Genomic DNA, 23,132 nt, shown 5'->3' with positions numbered 1-23,132 from the left:
AAAAATGAAACTCCACACGTGACTAACATCATTTGTCGAGTTTCATTCGTCCTAACTCAAACTGTAAAAATATTTATAATCTCTGAATACTTCAAATTTAACTTTCCGAAACCTACAGTATTATTATCAAAACTAATGAATGCTATATTAAAACTAGTAATAATGAAACCTATAAAGATACCAGGTCATAATAAAACAAATCCACGTTAGGATCACTAAACTGTAATTTACTTAAAACTCCCAACAAATCTCATTAAAAAACCACGAAAATACGTGGCCCTACGTGGCTTTGAATTAGCGGGGCCCTGTTCCTCTTCCGTCGGACTTTTCTTTCTTCGCCCTAAGCGGGCTTTGAAAGACCGGGACATAGACAACCCTGTTCGTCTTCCGTCGATGTCTTTCAACCCCTGTCTTCACCATGAGCGGGTTTTGAAGAAGCGGGACACAGAGGGTCTTCTTCGACTCTTTTCGGTGTCGTCTCTCTTCACCATGACGGGGATTCAAGGAGCAGGACACAGAGGGCCTCCTTCGTCTCCCGTCGGTGTCTTCTGTCTTCGCCCTGAGAGTCGACCTCGGAGTAACAATATGAACCCGTAGAATGTTTCTTATATTTAAAGTTGAGTCAGGGCCTCCGATATGATGTTCATCTAGGGCGCCAAAACGGTTCTGCACGTCTCTGAGGAAGATAGGTTCGAGTTTAAAGTATCAAATATTTTGGCTTAACGAGATGGTATTAAATGGATAACCTTGTATAGTACCTATTTATTATGGATGTTTACATTTAAATTAATATATAATAGTCCATTCTCTCGGGAAATTTCAAAGAGAGAAATTTCCGCTTAAGAATGTCGACCTACAATAGAAAAAAACAACAATATATTCTAACAAATTGTTACGTATTGTTACAATATATTTCTAATAACCCGTATTACGATTACGATAAATATGTCACGCGTTGCGCAAAGATATTAATAGGTTTGAAATATTCCAATTAAAAATTTCAAATAATTATGATTTTCTAATAAATGAAATTTACAGATGTCGAGAACTTTCATTTATTATAAAGTAATGTCTTTTCTATTTTGTTAAGCCCAAACAGGAATTTTTAACAATTGTAGCCCTTTGCATGCTAGCAGAATGCCTTTAAATCGCTACTCCTATATTCTACAAAAAGCGCAATGGCTGGCAATTTTCAGAGTACGTATTCTTTCCAATGTCTTCGAAAATTATTCATTCCTTTACTACACTGTCGAAGACATTATGAACGAGAAAAGTAAGATTATTTTCGCCAAATTGACCACGGTTTGAACTATTCTCGTCTTATTGGTAAAGATAGGGTAACGGGATTTTTTCAGCAAATCCGGGGACACATATCAATTGTCATTTTAGGGTTTACAGCAGTAATATAATGAATTTCTTGACATTTCAATGTATCCTCAGTCTGAAAATGTAAAAATCTTGAGGGGTCATTTTTGACCAATCGCCATACTTACCCTCTGTTACGCATACAGAGCCAGAAAAGTAAAAAAAAAAGGTTACTGAACTGAACACCTGTCACCGATTACTTTTTGTATTTACTATTTGTTATTATGATTTGTTATTATGGAGTAAAGAGATACTAACCGTAACTGAATGCCTCCTGTAGGCGCACAGGCTAAACAGCGATTGTTCATTTCGATCATATTGTTGGTTATCATATATGTCTGGAGCAGTGCATTCATGGACAAGTGCATTTTGAAACTCACGGAGTGTTGTTAGTGGCGGCTGACGAAATGCCACTAGTCACTCTGGAGCATTTTACACATGTTTTTTGGATTTAGCTGGCATTCTGTGCGAGCATTTTTGTTCTATTTAAGTGAAATCTGCCGTAGCATCTCGGAGAAGTTTCACACGAGGTCTTTGCCGTAATGAAGCACTTGCACCCCTTGCAAAAACGTGGAGCTTGATATAAACAATTCTCGAATATTTCAGGATTTGGATAATATTCAGGATCAGAATGTAGTGCATGTATTTGAAGAAAAATATAAAAATTTGTGATGTAATTAATGTTTGATCTAAAAATATATGTTGTTTTTATAAAGTACTAATAGAAATGTATTAATACAGGTATCCTTTGTATAATACGGTAGTTACGTTCCAAAAAAATATAGATAAACTGAATTTGTACTCTAAAGTTATGAAAAATTTCTCTAAACAGTGTTGTACGAGGGATATCTGTGTATATATATAAAGTAATATAGCCCACTTACATTTCCAATGATTGGGCTGATTACTATAATTTAGGACTTTCCTATAACTGTAATCATTTCCCTTTCTGCTTGAAACTTATCTGCATGTCAAGTTTCTCATCGATACAACAACTCCTTTTTGATGCGCTAATTTTTATGGCAACGAGTGTACATATTGATAACGAATAGATTACGCATGAACACGATCTGAATGAATTAACATTAATACAATGGATATTTAAACATTAGCAAATTTCCAATGCGAGGACACTATGAAGATATACGCTATGAATTATTATAATAATTCTTATGATTTAGAATTGATGGGAATAGTTTATCTGGAACGAGTCAACTTTCAATGACAAATTGGCCCTTATTTTTCAGGGTAAGATTGCTACATTTGTCTATATGTAAAATATTATTTGAACTAAAAAATTGAATGAAAGGTTAAAATATTTATAAGAATTTTAACCCACAATATTAAATTTTATTTTTCTAACATAAAAAAAAATTAAGTTCACTACACTTATTTAAAAGGTAATTTTATTTCCAGACTTATTACACCAAGGACAAGATTATTTTAATATTATTTTACATTATTAACTTTTATTTCTTCCTCCATTATGCATTTCAGGCAAACGTCGTGTTCAGTTGAAGTTGAAATTATAAAAAGTTCAAATTCAAAATGGTATTGGCTACTTTTATAATCTGAAAAACAGAGATTAAAAATAATGATGAGTAAATAATATTAAACAATTTTATGGAAAAATATCTATATTTTTATAGAGTTAAAATAAATCACTCTTTTATCGCTTCTGGAATTTTAAATGTATGCCATTCACAGATCTAAGTACTAATTGGCCACATTCGATCATTTTATCAGGTTTCTCTTTGGCATATATTCGGAAATGACGTAATATATTAGCTACTACCACTTTCTCTTCCATCAGGGCGAATCTCTGCCCTGAAATTTAAAAAAAAAAACATTAATGTATTATTTTTTCGACAATAGATGGCACAGTTGTAAAACGTTGCGCCAATGTCTATAAACACAAGATCGCGGCAGTCGCCATATTGGTTCTATTGTGTTAGTGTATAATGTGTTTATAGAGCGAATTTGGCTCTGTTTTTTTCCCCCTCATTCGCTCTAGAAACACCGTAAATACGATCGCAAAAGACCCAAAATGGCAACTGCCGCTATGCGTGTCCAGACCTTGTGTTTATAGACCTTTGTTAAGAGCATTAATCGTCAAAATTACATATTATCTTACCAATACAATTTCGTGCTCCTGCAGAAAATGGAATATATGAAAAGGGATTTCTTTCTCTGTTGTTTTCAGCATAAAATCGTTCAGGATTAAATTTTTCAGGGTCTGGATAGAATTCAGGATCTCGATGTAGGGAATGTATAAATATATTCACTATCGAATCTTTGGGTATAGTTATATCATCTAAATATTATAATATTGGAATTGAGTTTATAATCATAATTTTAGAATATAAAATTATAAAAATTTACCAATTTTAAATTCTTCAGAATGACAACGGGCTATGACAGGAACAGGAGGATAAAGTCTTAATGTTTCCTGATGATGAAACCATATTTGTAAATTTAAATATTTAATTTAGGATTTTTAAACTAAAACTAAATTACCTTAATAACACATTCCACATATTTCATATCTCTTAAATCATCACAAGTAATTGGCCTTTCTTTGTCATCTCCAAAAATCTTGTACAACTCTTCATAGGCTTTTTCTTGTATATCGGGATATAAACCGAGATTATACAATGCCCAACTTATTCCTATAGCTGTAGTATCGTGACCCTAATGAAACAGGATTAATATTAAAATGTATAGAATCCTGTAATTCAGTAATGGAATTTACTTTGAGTGTTTTAATTATAAATGAGCAGCAACTTATATACTATTTTTAATTATAACAAAGTGAATTTAAGAATGCCTTTATCTTAAACATTACATACCTCAAACATGAAGGTATCCACTTCTTCTCTGATATCCTCTTGAGTAATGTCTCCATGGACTAAATGACGATAAAGTAAAAGATCTAAAAATGGTTTCTTCTCTTTCTTCTGAAAGAAGACATTTTCTTCGCTTTCATTCTTCAATTCTTTTAAAATTTTTATAAATTCTTCTTTTCTCTCCGATATGACCTTAGATTTGTTGAGTTATATATCAATAATTAATAAATAATTAATAATTTTCTTATAAACAATTTTTAATTTCTCAACTTTATAAGTCTTTTATCATTTGCTATGTATTACGAAAAATAGATTTTACTGACCTGTCTAGTGAAATTATGTATGATGTTTACACATCTCTTGAATTCTTTTCCAGCTGATATTAAGTAGTAAATAAAATCGAATCGATACCAAGGATACATTGTTCTTTCCGTAATCAAACTCTCCATTCTAATAATACATATAACGTTTAAATTTATATTAAATTAATTTTCTTTTTATTGTTTTTTTAATAAGAAAACTCACTTTCCCACTGCTTGAACGTATTCAGAACTTTCATTTTCCTGTGATTTCAACTTCACTCCCATTGCTGTCTCTACAATGAGATATTTTCCATAGTAAATGTTACGAAATGGTATCTTTTTTAGCATAAAATTTTATAATATTTACCTCCAATTATGTCTAATGTACAGAGAGACATCAGAGGAACAATATCGATCCAAGAATTGGGTTCTAATTTATTTAATTTTTGTACAAGAACAAATGAATGTTCGTTAAAGATGGGTTGAAAGGTTTCTAATATATTAAAATGAAATGCTGGAGTTAAAAGTTTTCGTCTTTGTTTCCATTTTTCTTTGGTACTACAATAATAAAAAGTAAATTTGTAAGATTGTAAGAAGAAACACAAGAAAATAAAGCCAATAATAGAAGGAAATTTATTGCAAAATATTCATTAAGAGTAACAAAGAGGAAGAAAGGTTCAAACCTTTCTTCCTCTTTGTTACTCTTTAGAGTTATGATTAATTATAAAATAAAACACACTTAAAAATGCTTTAAGATCGACTTTTATAATACCAATTTAGAAAGAAAAACAATAACTTGTCATATTATAATAATGATAAATGGCTTTTAAAATATATGTTTTTCGCCTCAAATTAGTAGTGTCATGCCCCTGTACATCATACTTTCCTGCTAAATCAGTGTCCGTTTTTTATTAATATTTAAATAAACAAGAAACGAATATCCTCATTGGTATAATGACTATTTCTTAACTTTATAAATATATTAATGCCTTTAGTAAATGTATTAAAATTATATAAAAATCAACGATAACTTTTTTATTCTCTTATTTAATCTATAGATCCGAAAAATTACAGTTATAGAGTTAAGTAATGATATAAATAACCTTGTAAACAGATAAAACTGAGATAATTTAAGTGTTGCAAGCATATAAAAACGCAGTTAAATTATCGAATATATTTTTAAAATATTAAATGCTTTTTTTTTTACCTTGTAAGCAGACCTTTTCCGATCCAAGGATGCATTAAATCGTACATTCTTGATTTATTAAGTACATCGTTGTTATTTAAAATTGGCTTAAAAAATCATGAAAATTAGGTTAAATACTTATTGTATTTTAATTATTTACAAGAAAAAATCTTTATACTTTTATATGTTCGGTTTTATAAATATGAATAATAAACGTTCTGTTGAAGGTAACAGCGAAGATTCGCTCCCTCTCAAACAACTTATTCATTCCACATATTCTGCTAAATAAAACTTGAATAGAATTAATGTTAAAGTAATTACATTAAATAATTTTTTCTTTTACTTACCAACTTGATCGTTAACTTCTCTATTTCTAAATAAGAATTTCCAGAAAATGTACCACATTGGAGCAAGTGTAAATAAGTTTAAACCATCTTTCTTTGCTTTTGTTACTTGTTTCTTCCATCGAACATAGGAAATAATTGCTGTTATAGCAATAACTAGTGCTACAGTTAAAAGTATATACGCCATTTTTCATTCTTAAGTAATATCAGTTAAAGATTTATCTATGTTTAAACTTACACTTGAACTATGCTCTTTATAGCTGATAGAGTAGTGTATACGTCTTCGGTAAACAAAAATTATTAAATTAATTTTTAATGTTTTTAATAGAAATTAATTAGAAATTATTTAGTGAAATTTTTAATTTATTCTTATTACTAAATATTACATCGAATTTTCTTACTGGAAACACGTTATTTGTGTAGTTAATTAAGTAAAAATACACATTTATTATTAAAAATACGTAAAAAGTTACATTAAAATTTTGTAAAAATACAAATAATAGAGATTCCTATTCTTTAAAATTTCATTTTATCTTGCTTTAAATTGCAGTTTTAAGTCTTTAGCGGGTCGAAGAACAATTTCAGGACACAAAGGAATCTTATCAGGATAATCAACAGATTTGACAATGAAATGACGTAAAATATTGCTTATAATAATCTTCTCTTCCATCAATGCAAATTTTTGACCTAATTACAAAATTATACAGTAAATTTTGCATATAAATATCTTTAATTGCATACACATTGTACTTACCTATGCAATTTCTTGGCCCTGCCGAAAAGGGGATAAAGGCGAAAGGATGTCTTCCTTTACAGTTTTCTGGCAGGAACCGATCGGGATCGAATACTTCAGGATTTGGATAATATTCGGGATCGTGATGTAAGAAATAGATGTGAAGAAAAACGAAGGACTTTGCTGGTATAGTTATTGTTTCATCTAAAAATAAATAGCCCTTTCGTAACTTTTTAGTTAAAATATAAGATAATACAGGATGGCCATAATTAAAATTTCCTTATTCAAAATAATATGTAGTTGTAAGCAATAAGCGGATTGACACCAAAATTTGTACAGGCTTACAGACTATGCAAAGGATGGGAAGAAGGATGATATTAATACAAAAATACACGAAAAGAAAACAAAGTAAATAACAGAGACCAACCTTAAACTGACATTTTAATCTGTTTTATACATTACGTATGTAGTACGTATTAGTGAAAACAATGAGCGGAATCCAAATCTATGCAATTTCTTATTGCAGATCATTTAAAGAATATGGTTTATCATATAAATGTTCAAATTTTAACAGACTTAAAGCATCGTATTGCATAGCATCGGTGGAGGACAGTTGCGGTCAGCTGTGTGTTCATCGCCTTCAAATTTTACACTTGAACGATCGAGGACACATTTAGCAACATTTCTTATATCGGTAAACATCATCTGCAAAAGCATGTCCTTTGTGGTACGAATAAATGCAATTTCGTTGTGCGTTTTCTTTTCCTGTTTTGCTTCGTATATTTTTTTGTAAAGTATTTTCTAGCAGAAATTTTTGAACTAAAACTTTTTGTAACATCCTTTTCCTCATCCTTTTCATAGTCTATAATATGTGTAGTACTCATAGTCAGTAGGGAAACTTTAAATATGATCATCCCGTATAACAAGTTGCTTACTTAATTTAAAATCTTCTTTGGTTTCTCTTCCAATTACTGGAACTGATGGATACAATCTAAGTGTTTCCTAAATTTACAGAATTTAAAATAACTAACAGCAGAAATATGTAATTTATAATGCTAGAGTTATAAATATACCTTTATAACACATTCTAAATACTTCATCTCTTTGATATCTTCTGATGTAATTGGTGTTCTCTTATCATTTCCACATACACTAACAACTTCGTCGTATACTTTCTGCTGTATATCCGGATAAAGTCCGAGATTGTATAATGTCCATGAAATGCCTACTGAAGTAGTATCGTGGCCCTGAAGCAAGAATGATTCTAAAGTACTACTTAAAAATACGTCTAGTGTTATATATACAGCTTATATACATACAGCTAACATGAAGGTATCCACTTCTTCTCTGATATCTTCTTCAGTGATGTCTCCATTATTCAAATGATGATGGAGAAGAAGGGTGAGGAATGGTTTTCTGTTCTTACTCTGAGTATATACATTTTCAGAATCTTCATCGATAGAGACTTTTTTATCTTTTAGATATTCTTGCATTTTTTGTTTCCTTTTAGATATTACCTATTAACATAGAAAACTTGGAATGACCTCTTCATCTTATAATTATTATACACATATAATAAAGTTATTAGAAGGAATCATCATTCGTTATATGTTACACTTTTATCTTCATTTTACTGTCATTTTACTTCATTTGGCATTGTCATTTTACTTACAATAACACACCTTGCATGCTTTTATACTGTAAATTAAGTTATACAAAGTCAGAATTTTCATAATTCCTGTTTCTCCAGCTAATTTTTAGTTCAGACCCTATTTTCCTAGTGAGTGATGCTTCCAACGATCAGGGATGAAGGAAAAATTTTGTATGTGTGTTTGTGTATTTGTGTTGACCTGTAGTTTACTTTATGTTTGTTTATAATATTTATAATTTACAAAGCATATATGTGCTTAGAATTAAATTGAAGGTAAATAGTGGAAGAAACGTGTTTTAGAATAAAACATTATAATTGTACTACATAATGTATATTGTATAGTCATTTGTAGTAAACAATTATTAATATCTCATACTTTGATTACTTATGGGAAGTAATACAACAGCAGTAGCACCTTTCTAGTGAAACTATGCAGAGTGTTAACAACGCGATTAACTTCCCTTCCCGATGGGGTTAAATTGAAAATGGTGTTAGACCATAGCCAAGGATATGCAAGTCTTCGTAGTAACAGTTTTTCAATTCTAGAATTAAAGAAAAAAAACTCGTTTAATATAGATGATTCAAATCTACAACTTGTATGAAAATTTCAATATTAATTAACCTATTGATAGCCACGACGTATTCAGATTCTTTATCCTGTTGAGCATTTATTTCTACTCCCATTGCAGTTTCTAAATAAGTATATTATAAAATTATATATATATATATAAGATTTTTAAGTATTTATATCATTCATAGATACCTGCTATAATATCAAGAGTGCATAAGGATAACATGCGAGTGATGTTAACCCATGGATCTTGTACTTTTTTCTCTAGTTTATCGATTAAAATAAAACAATGTTTATTGATAACTGTATGAAAATTTTCTAGAATTTTAAAGTGAAATGCTGGTGTTAATAACTTTCGTCTTGGCCTCCATAATTCTCTGGATCTATTGAACAAAGCACCCATTTTAAAAGATTAAAACAATGAATAGAAGTATTAAATATTTAATATAGCAATAAACAATGAATAAATAAACATTTATGGTATAGTTTATTTTAATTAAATTTCTTATGACTGCTGTTATATATATATATTGTAAAGTCTTTGTAAATCCGCACTTAAAATGTATATTTTAATATTGGCGGTAGACTATCACACAGCTTTTGATCACAAAGCTGTGTGATAGTCTACCGCCAATATTAAAATATACATTTTAAGTGCGGATTTACAAAGACTTTACAATATATATANCTCATCGTTTTTAATGTATGTTTTTCAGAACATTCAAATGAATACATCCAATACCAGAAGATGGGTATATATTTTGTATCTGTATTTAAACACCAGACTTGATGTGTAGCAACTATTATACTTTCGAAATAATAAAAAAAATATTGTAAAAATACTTGAATTTTGTAATATTAAATTTCTGGATAAAGTATTAAAAATGAATAGAGTATTGTTTATTTGCTATTGTAAATAATATTATAAATATAACGATAATCATAGCTCGCTTCATAGCGTTAAATTTTTCAAAGTGATCCTTGAATAATATATATATAAATATAAATATTATATTATAATTTTATATAAGAGAATATTTACAATAATAAATCAACTTATTTTCTATAAATGTTTATAGAAGATAAGAAAAGTATTATCAAAATACAAGGTCCAATAAATCATATATAACATTGATTTGTACACTTAGACTTTAAGGATGTTGTGGCAACTTTTTACACTTATTTTCTGTGTAGTTCTGTTGATATTTGGTGTAAAATGGAATCATTACAAGCAGTTAAATCGTCTAAAAGAGTGTAATTTACCTATCTCTCCATTACCTAATATAATTTATTCATTTTTTAAATCAATGCTGATGAGAAAAAATTCAGATTTTAATCCTAATATTTGTAAGTTTTTATATATTTTATAATTATTAATAATTAAAAATAAGGGACTCTTTTTAATTCTAATTAGGGATTTTCCAATACGTACAAGCCAATAGTCTTTTCTACGACAAGGAAAGAATGTTTGCTTTTAATGTAGGCGGAAATGTTATTTTACATTTGTACAAACCAGAATATATGGAAGTACGTATAATGTTATGTTAAAATATATGTTTTATATTAATTAAATATAAATTTCTTATATTTTAAGATGATTGTAAACAGTCACACGGTTCTAGATAAAGGTTGGATATATAATTTTTTTAAAGCGTGGCTTGGAAATGGATTAATTACAAGGTAAATTTAATCTCAACTTTCATTGATAAAACAGAATAAACACTATTAATATTTAAAAGAGTGAGTATTTGTAGTCTAAACGTAGAATAACTTCTGTGCGGTTAGATAATCATTCTATTCCACTATAATTGACAAGTACTACACTTACTACGTTTCCATTGTTTCCTCGTGTTTGCTAATGCCGATATCGTCAATATGTTTAATGACACGCGTTTTATTTCTCACAATTGCAATCACAAGATCAGAATCGGTGTTATTAAGATGCTAAGAGACTTAGTTTTACTCCACATGATCTTACGATGATAATATGATTCGTTGGATCGCTCATTTTTCTTTCTTGAGTTACATCTTGAATTTGTAAATGACCAATAAACTATACATATATATATTGTAAAGTCTTTGTAAATCCGCACTTAAAATGTATATTTTAATATTGGCGGTAGACTATCACACAGCTTTTGATCACAAAGCTGTGTGATAGTCTACCGCCAATATTAAAATATACATTTTAAGTGCGGATTTACAAAGACTTTACAATATTTATATGTATAGTTTATTGGTCATTTACAAATTCAAGATGTAACTCAAGAAAGAAAAATGAGCGATCCAACGAATCATATTATCATCGTAAGATCATGTGGAGTAAAACTAAGTCTCTTAGCATCTTAATAACACCGATTCTGATCTTGTGATTGCAATTGTGAGAAATAAAACGCGTGTCATTAAACATATTGACGATATCGGCATTAGCAAACACGAGGAAACAATGGAAACGTAGTAAGTGTAGTACTTGTCAATTATAGTGGAATAGAATGATTATCTAACCGCACAGAAGTTATTCTACGTTTAGACTACAAATACTCACTCTTTTAAATATTAATAGTGTTTATTCTGTTTTATCAATGAAAGTTGAGATTAAATTTACCTTGTAATTAATCCATTTCCAAGCCACGCTTTAAAAAAATTATATATCCAACCTTTATCTAGAACCGTATGACTGTTTATAATTGTCTTGAGGAAGAAATAAATATAATTGAAATAAACTGTATTTTTTTTTAACTTAATAAACGTATTTTTTTATATACTTTACTTTTATAAATTCCGGTTTGTATAGATGTACAAATACGTTTCCAGCCACACAAATCGAATAAATTCTTTCTCTATCGTATATACGGCTGTTTGCACATAAATATTGAAAAATCCCTAATNCTTATTCCTATAGCTGTAGTATCGTGACCCTAATGAAACAGGATTAATATTAAAATGTATAGAATCCTGTAATTCAGTAATGGAATTTACTTTGAGTGTTTTAATTATAAATGAGCAGCAACTTATATACTATTTTTAATTATAACAAAGTGAATTTAAGAATGCCTTTATCTTAAACATTACATACCTCAAACATGAAGGTATCCACTTCTTCTCTGATATCCTCTTGAGTAATGTCTCCATGGACTAAATGACGATAAAGTAAAAGATCTAAAAATGGTTTCTTCTCTTTCTTCTGAAAGAAGACATTTTCTTCGCTTTCATTCTTCAATTCTTTTAATATTTTAAGGAATTCATTTTTTCTCTCTATATATATTATTCAAGGATCACTTTGAAAAATTTAACGCTATGAAGCGAGCTATGATTATCGTTATATTTATAATATTATTTACAATAGCAAATAAACAATACTCTATTCATTTTTAATACTTTATCCAGAAATTTAATATTACAAAATTCAAGTATTTTTACAATATTTTTTTTATTATTTCGAAAGTATAATAGTTGCTACACATCAAGTCTGGTGTTTAAATACAGATACAAAATATATACCCATCTTCTGGTATTGGATGTATTCATTTGAATGTTCTGAAAAACATACATTAAAAACGATGAGAAACAAGTAATTCTAAATGAAACACAATATAAATATTTATAAAATAATGAAGAAATTATAGAAATATTACTTTAACACTGTATGAAATTGAAAGATTCTTAGAAGCCAGCATTAAAAGAATAGAAACTTATACGAAGAGATAAACGACGAATTTGATAGAAAAACAGTACAGAAGTGTCAAGAAACATTATAAGTTGAAAACAGAAATTATAAACACTTTATATAATAAATCTGAGGTCTGCCAGTGGACAAAACAATTGAACAGTCGTGAATTGGCACATCGCAAACGGGCTTGTCACGTGGAGTTTTCCTGGTTTTCTTCACGTTGTAACAACAAAATAGGGGATAGTTTCCTATGGAAAATTCCACGTGGCAATCCTCCGGGCAGATTGCCTACGTGTTGTCGTGTTGTTGAAAGTAAACCTGGATAGTTTGAAATTAATAATAATATGCATTAGAAAAATTCTTAACCGATTTGCTGTATATAATAACTATGGATAACGGTGTAATTCCTTCTCTTGTATTGATCAATTCTATGTAGGATGATTCCTAGACGCAACTGATGAATACAAAGAAGGAATTGCAGCGTTTGAAATTGCTGTTAGACCTGTGAATTTTCCCATATTGTAACTACTAAATAAGTAGGCAATAACATTTAAAACATATGAATTAAAAATAAGATCGTAATTAGCCGTGAATAAAAAATTAATAGTGCAGTAATGCTTGAAAGAGTGAGATTAAAATATGTACACGATTTCAAGTATCATGCTAGTGTTTTTACTAGGAATGGCAAAAATAATGAAGATATAACGAGAATAATAATCCAGAGCCAAGGATTTTATTTAGAACTCACTGGTAAAATCCCTAGAGTACGTTCACATAAGATTCAAAGAGAAAAGATGAAAAAGAACATTGAAAGAATAGAAGAAAGCTGGTAGGACATTGATGAAAACTAAATGAAACAAGAGAAGAGAATGAAGAAAAAATTGACTCACATGAATCAACAATATGTCAATGTAGAACAAAGACGATGCTGATGGTAACAAAAAAAGCATACTTTTTCACCTTTTCTCGAATTTTAAATGTATACCATTCACAGATCTAAGTACTAATTGACCGCATTCGATCATTTTATCAGGTTTCTCTTTGGCATATATCCGGAAGTAACGTAATACATTAGCTATCACCACTTTCTCTTCCATTAGGGCGAATCTCTGTCCTGAAAATTTTAAAAAAACATTAATATATTGCTTCGAAAACTCCATCTATTTCACTAATTTTAAGACGTCGATATATCTCAAAGAGGGATTAATATTTTACCAATGCAATTTCGTGATCCTGCCGAAAATGGAATATATGCGAAAGGATTTCTTTCACTACAATTCTCAGGATAAAATCTCTCAGGCTTAAATGATTCAGGATCTGGATAGAATTCAGGATCTCGATGTATGGAATGTATAAGTATGTGTACAACTGCATTTTTTGGCATAATTTTATCACCTAAGACGTTTAATTAAACAATAGAATTCAGTCTAATCATAATCAAAAGATAGGATGTGGCTATTTATGCATATAATATGTATAGACAATTGAATATTTTTGATTTTTAATGATATGTATCTGAGTATTAAGCAAAATGGCTTATAAATAGCCACACATCTTTAAAATAACCACACATCTTTAAAATATAAATTATAAAATTCACCTATCTTAAATTCTTCAGGATGCGAACGAGCAATGAAAGGAACTGGAGGATAAAGTCTTAGTGATTCCTGATGAATAGGAATTTATCAGTAAATAATTTAATTTAGAAATTTAATTACAGTAGAGCGTCGATTTTCCGAATCAATTGACGACTGGGGTTGTCCAAATAACTGATATTTCGGATAACTGATTTACGTACGAAAAAATAGTTTAACGTATCCGATTTCGAAATTTTTCTCCGTTGCGTGTCGCTTCGCGTTGAATNTGGGGTTACCTAGGTACACTTTAACCGATGTGAAGTGCACTTACTCTAGCCGAAGTCGTCTAAGAATAAAATTTTATGTGACTATGGTAATTTTCATTTTGTAACTTTTCACATTGTGTTTCTACGCGACAACGCAACAAGTGATCGATCTGACGAAGTCCATGCTTTTCAAGAGGACTTTCTGTAAGAAACTGGTCCCTATTTAGGTATTACAACGTGAAGAAAACCCGTAAAACTCCACGTGGCTAGCCCGTTGGCCAGGTGCAGAACCACCGCCAACCATCAGTGTTTAGTGGTTTTATTCACTTGGCCATTGGTTGACCCAAAATCTTCATTTACAAGCATCGAAATATCGGCCATTTTTCTACATAGAAGCATAATTACTATAGAATTTAAACGCTACAAGAGATCCTTATTACATATTATTTCATATACTTGTGCCACGAAGATAAATATTTTCTGACTCCTGCTCCAAAAACCTTACCTTTTTAATTTTTCTTTAACTGTATTATTAAATAATAGTCCCGTTTTCAATGAACGTCAACTTAATACAAACGTCATATAACAATGAATTAATATTACTGGAAGAAAATGTATTTCTAAATAAATTAGTAAACTTTTATAAAGTGAATCAGATTCAACTTTAAATTGTCCTTCAGAATACAAAGATTCATTCAGAAGTGTATCAATATAAAGAGTTTATAGTAATTTCTCGATTAATACTCTTTCTTAATAATTGACATAATTGTCAACGAAATAACTTCAATAATATTATATTTGATTATATAAATTTTTAAAAAGTACAGTAGTATTAAAAGGTTGTAATAAAGAGCTGTTAACGTTATTTCACTGTTATTTTTTTTAACTGTAATAAAAATTACAAGTTAATAAAAAGTAATAATAAGTTAATAAAAATTAATAATAAAGTTAATAAAAATTACAGTTAAAAATTATGTAATTTCCGGTGCGAACCAGTCTTCACCTGTCACTTAAAGATAAATTCTAAATAATACCTATAAGTCTATGCTTAGTATATCTAGAAAACATTTATACTAGCAGAAAAAAAAAACATTTTATGCAAACTTTAGTTACAATCTTTGATACTAGCTGACGCTAGTATGCATTTATCGAGTCCAAGGTCTATATAAGAAGGTCAGGACACGCTCCCGTGATTCTTTGCAGCAGCGGCCATTTTGAGACTTATCGATAGACTACACTCCATACGTATCCTGCGTGAGTCGACTATTATTACGTNATATTATATTGCTTACTTAATTTAAAATCTTCTTTGGTTTCTCTTCCAATTATTGGAACTGATGGATACAATCTAAGTGTTTCCTAAATTTACAGAATTTAAAATAACTAACAGCAGAAATAGTAAATGTTACGAAATGTTATTTTTTTTAGCATAAAATTTTATAATATTTACCTCCAATTATGTCTAATGTACAAAGAGACATCAGAGGCACAATATCGATCCAAGAATTGGGTTCTAATTTATTTAATTTTTGTACAAGAACAAATGAATGTTCGTTAAAGATGGGTTGAAAGGTTTCTAATATATTAAAATGAAATGCTGGAGTTAAAAGTTTTCGTCTTTGCTTCCATTTTTCTTTGTTACTACAATAATAAAAAGTAATTTATAAGATTTGAATGTTAAGTAACAGAAGGAAATTACGTCTTTAAAACAAATACCTGGTTAAAAGACCAGTTCCAATCCAAGGATGCATCATACGATACATTGGTGATTTATTAATTACGTCGTTATTGTTTAAAACTGCCTTAAAATAATGAAAATTATCTTAAAAATTGTAATTAATATACCTTAAAACTGTAGAAAATACATTCTTACTTTTATATATTCGGTTTTATATATATTAACAATAAACATTCTGGAGAATATAAGAATGAAGATTCTCTCCTTATCAAATAACTTATTCATCCCAATAATCTTATGAAATGAAACTACAATAGAATTAATTAGTAAATAATTGCAAATAACAACATGTAAACTTACCAACTTGTTGATTAATCTCCCGATTTCTAAACAGGAATTTCAAGAAGATGTACCACAGTGGTAAGGTTGGAAAAACATATAAACCGTGTTTCTTCGTTTTCGTTTGTTCTTCCTTATATCGAATATATAAAATTATTGCTGCTGTAACAGTAATTAATACCGTAATCAACAGTATATACGCCATTTTGTATTCTTAACTCGTATCAGTCAGACGTTATCTGTGTTTATAGACTACACCTACAAGTTCGAAAAGCTGATAAAGTTGTAAATATACCCAATTAAAATATGAAATATTTAATAATTAATATAGTAAAATGTTTAAAAAACGATACATTTAGTACATTTATTTCTCGTTATAGTGTCGAGTCTACTAAAATTCACCTATCTTAAATTCTTCAGAATGACAACGGGCTATGACAGGAACAGGAGGATAAACAGAGAGCCTCTTCAGAATGACAACGGGCTATGACAGGAACAGGAGGATAAAGTCTTAATGTTTCCTGATGATGAAACCATATTTGTAAATTTAAATATTTAATTTAGGATTTTTAAACTAAAACTAAATTACCTTAATAACACATTCCACATATTTCATATCTCTTAAATCATCACAAGTAATTGGCCTTTCTTTGTCATCTCCAAAAATCTTGTACAACTCTTCATAGGCTTTTTCTTGTATATCGGGATATAAACCGAGATTATACAATGCCCAACTTATTCCTATAGCTGTAGTATCGTGACCCTAATGAAACAGGATTAATATTAAAATGTATAGAATCCTGTAATTCAGTAATGGAATTTACTTTGAGTGTTTTAATTATAAATGAGCAGCAACTTATATACTATTTTTAATTATAACAAAGTGAATTTAAGAATGCCTTTATCTTAAACATTACATACCTCAAACATGAAGGTATCCACTTCTTCTCTGATATCCTCTTGAGTAATGTCTCCATGGACTAAATGACGATAAAGTAAAAGATCTAAAAATGGTTTCTTCTCTTTCTTCTGAAAGAAGACATTTTCTTCGCTTTCATTCTTCAATTCTTTTAAAATTTTTATAAATTCTTCTTTTCTCTCCGATATGACCTTAGATTTGTTGAGTTATATATCAATAATTAATAAATAATTAATAATTTTCTTATAAACAATTTTTAATTTCTCAACTTTATAAGTCTTTTATCATTTGCTATGTATTACGAAAAATAGATTTTACTGACCTGTCTAGTGAAATTATGTATGATGTTTACACATCTCTTGAATTCTTTTCCAGCTGATATTAAGTAGTAAATAAAATCGAATCGATACCAAGGATACATTGTTCTTTCCGTAATCAAACTCTCCATTCTAATAATACATATAACGTTTAAATTTATATNAAGCATGTCCTTTGTGGTACGAATAAATGCAATTTCGTTGTGCGTTTTCTTTTCCTGTTTTGCTTCGTATATTTTTTTGTAAAGTATTTTCTAGCAGAAATTTTTGAACTAAAACTTTTTGTAACATCCTTTTCCTCATCCTTTTCATAGTCTATAATATGTGTAGTACTCATAGTCAGTAGGGAAACTTTAAATATGATCATCCCGTATAACAAGTTGCTTACTTAATTTAAAATCTTCTTTGGTTTCTCTTCCAATTACTGGAACTGATGGATACAATCTAAGTGTTTCCTAAATTTACAGAATTTAAAATAACTAACAGCAGATACATATAATTTATAATGCTAGAGTTATAAATATACCTTTATAACACATTCTAAATACTTCATCTCTTTGATATCTTCTGATGTAATTGGTGTTCTCTTATCATTTCCACATACACTAACAACTTCGTCGTATACTTTCTGCTGTATATCGGGATAAAGTCCGAGATTGTATAATGTCCATGAAATGCCTACTGACGTAGTATCGTGGCCCTGAAGCAAGAATGATTCTAAAGTACTACTTAAAAATACGTCTAGTGTTATATATACAGCTTATATACATACAGCTAACATGAAGGTATCCACTTCTTCTCTGATATCTTCTTCAGTGATGTCTCCATTATTCAAATGATGATGGAGAAGAAGGGTGAGGAATGGTTTTCTATTCTTACTCTGAGTATATACATTTTCAGAATCTTCATCGATAGAGACTTTGTTATCTTTTAAATATTCTTGCATTTCTTGTTTCCTTTCAGATATTACCTATTAACATAGAAAACTTGAAATGACTCCTTCATCTTATAAATATTATACACATATTATACACATATATAAAATTATGTTTATGGACAGCATCTTAGAACACATTAATGATAAACAAGTGAGCAATTTTGAACAGAGAGGAAGAAAGAGCTTATTTAAGCTTTGAGGGTTCACTAGAGATGCTCACAGACAGTTTCTCAGTATTAAGTAGGCTATTTTAGTAATCATATTCGAAGATAAGAATATGAATTATAGTGTTTACTTTGTAATGATTCTATTATATAGATCAGTGTTTTTCAACCTGTGGGTCGCGACCCCCAGAGGGGTCGCAAAGCCTTACGTGGGATGTCGCGGGTAAAAGAAAAAGACAAGTGTTTGTAGGTCCTATACTACAATAAAGAAAACTACAATTTCAGTGAGAAAACTGTATCTGTTTATTTTACAGTACAATTGGTTTTTTAATTGATATTTAGGTCTCAACAGAAAGAAAATTAAATACGTAGTTTTTAAAATCACTGATATAATTTTAATATGGCCCTGGGGGGTCGCCAGAATTTTTTAACTTGTAAAGGGGTCGCGTATTCAAGAAGGTTGAAAAACACTGATATAGATCATAAATTTGGAAAAAAACTGAAAATTTAAATTACAGAAAATGATAATATAGAGAATGAAAAGATTCGATCATGTGAAAGGACAAAAGAATAATCTTCCTCACATTTTTAAATCGTACCTTTCTAGTAAAGTTATGTACTGTATTAAGTACACGATTAAATTCTCTTCCTGATGAGGATATACTAAAGAGCATATCAGACCACATCCAAGGATGCATATTTCTCAACAATATCAATTCTTCAATTCTGGAATTACAAGATGAATTACAGGATATAGATCAGTCAATTCTGAAACTTATACAAATAAAGTGTTTCAAAACCTGTTAACATTCTTGACATATTCAGATTCTTCGTCGCGTTGAGCATTTATTTCTACTCCCATTGCAGTTTCTTAATAAATATATTATAAAAATATACTAATACCTTATAAGATTATGTAGCAATTGGATTAATAATAGATACCTGCTATAATATCAAGAGTGCATAAGGATAACATGCGAGTGATGTTCACCCATGGATCTTGTACTTTTTTCTCTAGTTTATCGATTAAAATAAAACAATGTTTATTGATAACTGTATGAAAACTTTCTAGAATTTTAAAATGAAATGCTGGTGTTAATAACTTTCGTCTTGGCTTCCATAATTCTCTGGATCTGCATTATAAAATAAACATAAAACCTTCTATATTATTAATTAAATTCTACGGTATTGNAACACCTAGCGTCGGACAAAAAACTAAGTAACCCTGAGCGTCAAATAGCGGGATGTTTGAAATAGCTAAAAATCTATGAATTTTTCCAAAAATGAGAGATATTTCAAATTTCTCTTAGCTGTAATTTAAAAATACATGATACGAATAACTCATGACGTAATGTTCTTTTAGTGATATGTACAATAAAGTTAACATTTACGTTCATTTGACCTAGCTCCGAGGGCCGCAACTTGACTACCGGCAAGCCGCATGCGGCCCGCGGGCCTCGTGTTGGCCACCCCTGGTTTATAGCATAGTTTATACGGATTATTCCCAAAAAAATTATACGAGTATTGGAAATGTTGAGTCAAATTAGTCTCGAATCGATTAATTTTATGGAAGAAAACCTTTCAAACAGCCGTAGTCCGTAAACTGCACACGTGTCGGGCTGTGATTTACTCATGTATTTAAAGATTCCTACAACGCGAAATTCGTATAAAGTGGAACGTATGTACCGCGTTATAGGGGGTCGACTGTACTTTTGTGATGTCATAAATGACCTCACTGTCTAAAAAGCGCACTTAATAGCAGGGAATAAGTTAAGTTACCAGAAAATAATGGAATTAATGATAACATAAATTAAAAATTGATAATAATTGAAAGTTTTGTTTATTTAAGAATAATTAATGTAATATTAATAACTAAATCAGGTAAAATTTAATTGTTTATATATATAAATGAGGATGTTTGTTCGTTATGCACGCCTATACCGTTTGACCAATTGCTACGAAACTCGGCAATTAAGTTCAAATACATCAAATACAAGCAGATTTATAAAACAATTGTGGCGTAACAATTCTATTTGTAACGTAGTTTATACGAAATAATTCTTATACAATAATAATTTTTACACTACAATTTACGTCACGAATTTACAATTTAATAAGATCTTTTATTATTATTATTATATTGGTTAAATATAATGTAATAAACTCTATTCGTACCACGAAAAATATGTAAATAATTTTATTCTGAAGGTAAACGTAATCTATATTTCTATTCATACAAGTAATATAGTCACGACGTACGATACCTACAACAGATGCTATTATCTAAATATGCCTGATATAAATAATGGACTCTGATATTTCAATAGAACATCTGAACAAAACTAATATTTAATCTCCAAAATATGTAGATGATTTTTTTTTCCTATTTTTGTATTTGATTTTTTCCATTTAGGAATTCAATCTGATGTGTTACATTTACATTATTGATTACACTGTATATATAAAAATTCTATTTTAAAGTACAAAAATTGTATTGTTAGAGCATAAAGAAATCGAAGTAAATTCTTAATTATATTGTAGAAATTTTCTAGAATACAAAAATTAATTGTTTATATCTAATACGTAGATAAATACAGTAAAAATTGAATGATTCTATTCATTTCTCATCACGAATTGCAACCTTAAAGTATTCATAGGACGAAGTACAATTTCTCCACATTCCGTAATTTTATCGGGTGGATCCAGAGATTTGATCCGGAAATGACGTAAAATATTAGTAAGGACAATTTTCTCTTCCATAAAAGCAAACTTTTGCCCTAAATAATAAGAAAGATTACGAGAATTACATTCAGGACAATATTTAAATTGATCCTTATTAAATACTTACCAATGCAATTTCTTGGTCCTGCTGCAAAAGGAATATAAGCATAAGGATTTCTTCCTATAGAATTTTCTGGTAGAAATCTATCAGGATCGAATATTTCAGGATTTGGATAAAGTTCAGGATCACGATGGAGTAAATATATATAAATACAAATTGATGTTCCTGCTGGAATTGTGATTTCATCATCTAAAATTTAATAAATTTATTATTAATATCTCGGTATATTGTTTGTTTAGTTAATAATACACTTACTTAGCTTAAAGTCTTTATTATTAGTTCTCATAATAGTTGGAACTGATGGATACAATCTGAGAGATTCCTGTTTATTATGAATATTCATAATTAATTGTTTTTGATTAACAATATTCAATTGATTAAATTATATTAACCTTTAGAAAACATTCTAGATATTTCATCTCTCGAAGATCATTTTGATTAACTGCTCTTTCCTTATCTTCACCAAAAATACTTTGAACTTCTTCATAGAGTTTCTGTTGTATTTGTGGATACAATCCCAAATTGTATAGAGCCCAACTGATGCCAACTGCAGTGGTATCGTGTCCCTAAATCCCCCCAAAATTACCTTAAAATTAGCATAAAAAATCATAGAGAAAATGAAGATAGATCAGTTACATACCGCGAACATAAATGTATTCACTTCATCACGAATATCTTCTTCAGTAATATCCCCATCTTTTAAATAATGATGAAGGAGTAACGTGAGGAATGCTTTCTTCTTTTTGCTTTGCATGTAGATATTTTCGTTATCATCTTCATTAATATTATCTTCTAAATTTTCTTGCATTTCTTTCTTTTTTTGTTGTATCACCTAGAAAAAATGATTCGCACTCATTCATAGTTAATTATGAAGATTTAATAATTCTAAATGATTTACCTTTTTAATAAAACTTTGTATTGTGTTAACCACTTTTCTAAATTCTCTACCAGTTGGTGATATGTTAAAAAATATATCAGGCCATAACCAAGGTGTTGATATCCTGTTAATTATCAATTCTTCCACTCTATAAAAGATTATAAATAAATTATCTAATAATGGATGAGTGATAAAGAATAAACAATGCCTACTTTCCAATGGCTTTTACATATTCAGATTCTTCATTTTCTTGTGCCTTTATTTCCACTCCCATTGCTGTTTCTTTTAAAGAAAATTTTACAATTTCAACACGTTAAGATCATTCACAAATACCAGATTCAAGAATGATTATACAGAAACTAACTCTAGCTTCTATAAATTATTATAATATATATTTCTACACAAAGTATTTTGGAATTATTTAAATTATTTTATCATGAATATCCAAAGAAAAGACTTCATAAACTCGCATTCTTAACATGTATTTATAGAGAGAGGACTTATTGTAACGTTGACCGCTATTTTTTACATGAACAATCGCTTTCGTG

The 23,132-nt window shown here is 29.3% G+C and overlaps 4 protein-coding genes and 1 pseudogene across 4 annotated transcripts in view; 1 reads left to right on the top strand and 4 right to left on the bottom strand.

Moving 5' to 3' along the window:
• Positions 1–3,030: 3,030 nt before the first annotated feature.
• LOC111625214 (cytochrome P450 82G1-like) lies at positions 3,031–11,865 on the bottom strand. Its single transcript, XM_023368296.1, is given in 22 exon segments — positions 3,031–3,192; positions 3,500–3,679; positions 3,748–3,814; positions 3,883–4,056; positions 4,215–4,403; positions 4,535–4,661; positions 4,737–4,806; positions 4,881–5,071; positions 5,721–5,806; positions 5,878–5,990; positions 6,047–6,231; positions 6,538–6,730; positions 6,798–6,980; positions 7,712–7,778; positions 7,850–8,023; positions 8,096–8,293; positions 8,843–8,969; positions 9,050–9,119; positions 9,191–9,381; positions 11,604–11,689; positions 11,764–11,767; positions 11,852–11,865. Coding segments are annotated over 22 exon segments (2,847 nt in total). The 3' UTR covers positions 3,031–3,034.
• On the top strand, positions 10,118–11,044 carry LOC111625202. Its single transcript, XM_023368282.1, has 3 exons — positions 10,118–10,345; positions 10,413–10,525; positions 10,593–11,044. Exons 1-3 carry the CDS (start codon positions 10,156–10,158, stop codon positions 10,680–10,682), a joined length of 393 nt encoding a protein of 130 aa, XP_023224050.1. The 5' UTR covers positions 10,118–10,155; the 3' UTR covers positions 10,683–11,044.
• Positions 11,866–12,399: 534 nt separating the features above from the next.
• Positions 12,400–23,132, bottom strand: part of LOC111625199 (cytochrome P450 4V2-like) — a 13,600-nt gene continuing 2,867 nt past the window's right edge. The window contains exons 4-12 of the mRNA XM_023368279.1: positions 19,808–19,998; positions 19,666–19,735; positions 19,465–19,591; positions 18,537–18,734; positions 18,291–18,464; positions 14,269–14,335; positions 13,884–14,063; positions 13,629–13,782; positions 12,400–12,535 (exon numbers count right to left, since the gene is read on the bottom strand). Coding sequence (XP_023224047.1) covers positions 12,523–12,535; positions 13,629–13,782; positions 13,884–14,063; positions 14,269–14,335; positions 18,291–18,464; positions 18,537–18,734; positions 19,465–19,591; positions 19,666–19,735; positions 19,808–19,998 — 1,174 coding nt within the window. The 3' untranslated portion in view covers positions 12,400–12,522. The remainder of the gene's footprint in view (positions 12,536–13,628; positions 13,783–13,883; positions 14,064–14,268; positions 14,336–18,290; positions 18,465–18,536; positions 18,735–19,464; positions 19,592–19,665; positions 19,736–19,807; positions 19,999–23,132) is intronic.
• LOC111625212 overlaps positions 20,760–23,132 on the bottom strand; it is a 25,843-nt pseudogene continuing 23,470 nt past the window's right edge.
• LOC111625201 (cytochrome P450 4C1-like) lies at positions 21,100–22,862 on the bottom strand. Its single transcript, XM_023368281.1, has 7 exons — positions 22,797–22,862; positions 22,606–22,732; positions 22,348–22,539; positions 22,100–22,273; positions 21,963–22,029; positions 21,714–21,896; positions 21,100–21,642 (listed from the first exon to the last, which is right to left on the bottom strand). The coding sequence occupies exons 1-7, from the start codon at positions 22,856–22,858 to the stop codon at positions 21,479–21,481; spliced, it is 969 nt and encodes a 322-aa protein (XP_023224049.1). The 5' UTR covers positions 22,859–22,862; the 3' UTR covers positions 21,100–21,478.

The sequence above is a fragment of the Centruroides sculpturatus genome, unplaced genomic scaffold (genome assembly GCF_000671375.1).
Source record: "Centruroides sculpturatus isolate CEXI.00-Female unplaced genomic scaffold, Cexi_2.0 scaffold456, whole genome shotgun sequence".
NCBI classification, from domain to species: Eukaryota; Metazoa; Arthropoda; class Arachnida; order Scorpiones; family Buthidae; genus Centruroides; species Centruroides sculpturatus.
The sequence above is the reverse complement of the archived record's forward strand: the minus strand, read 5'-3'. Positions and strand labels throughout refer to the sequence as shown.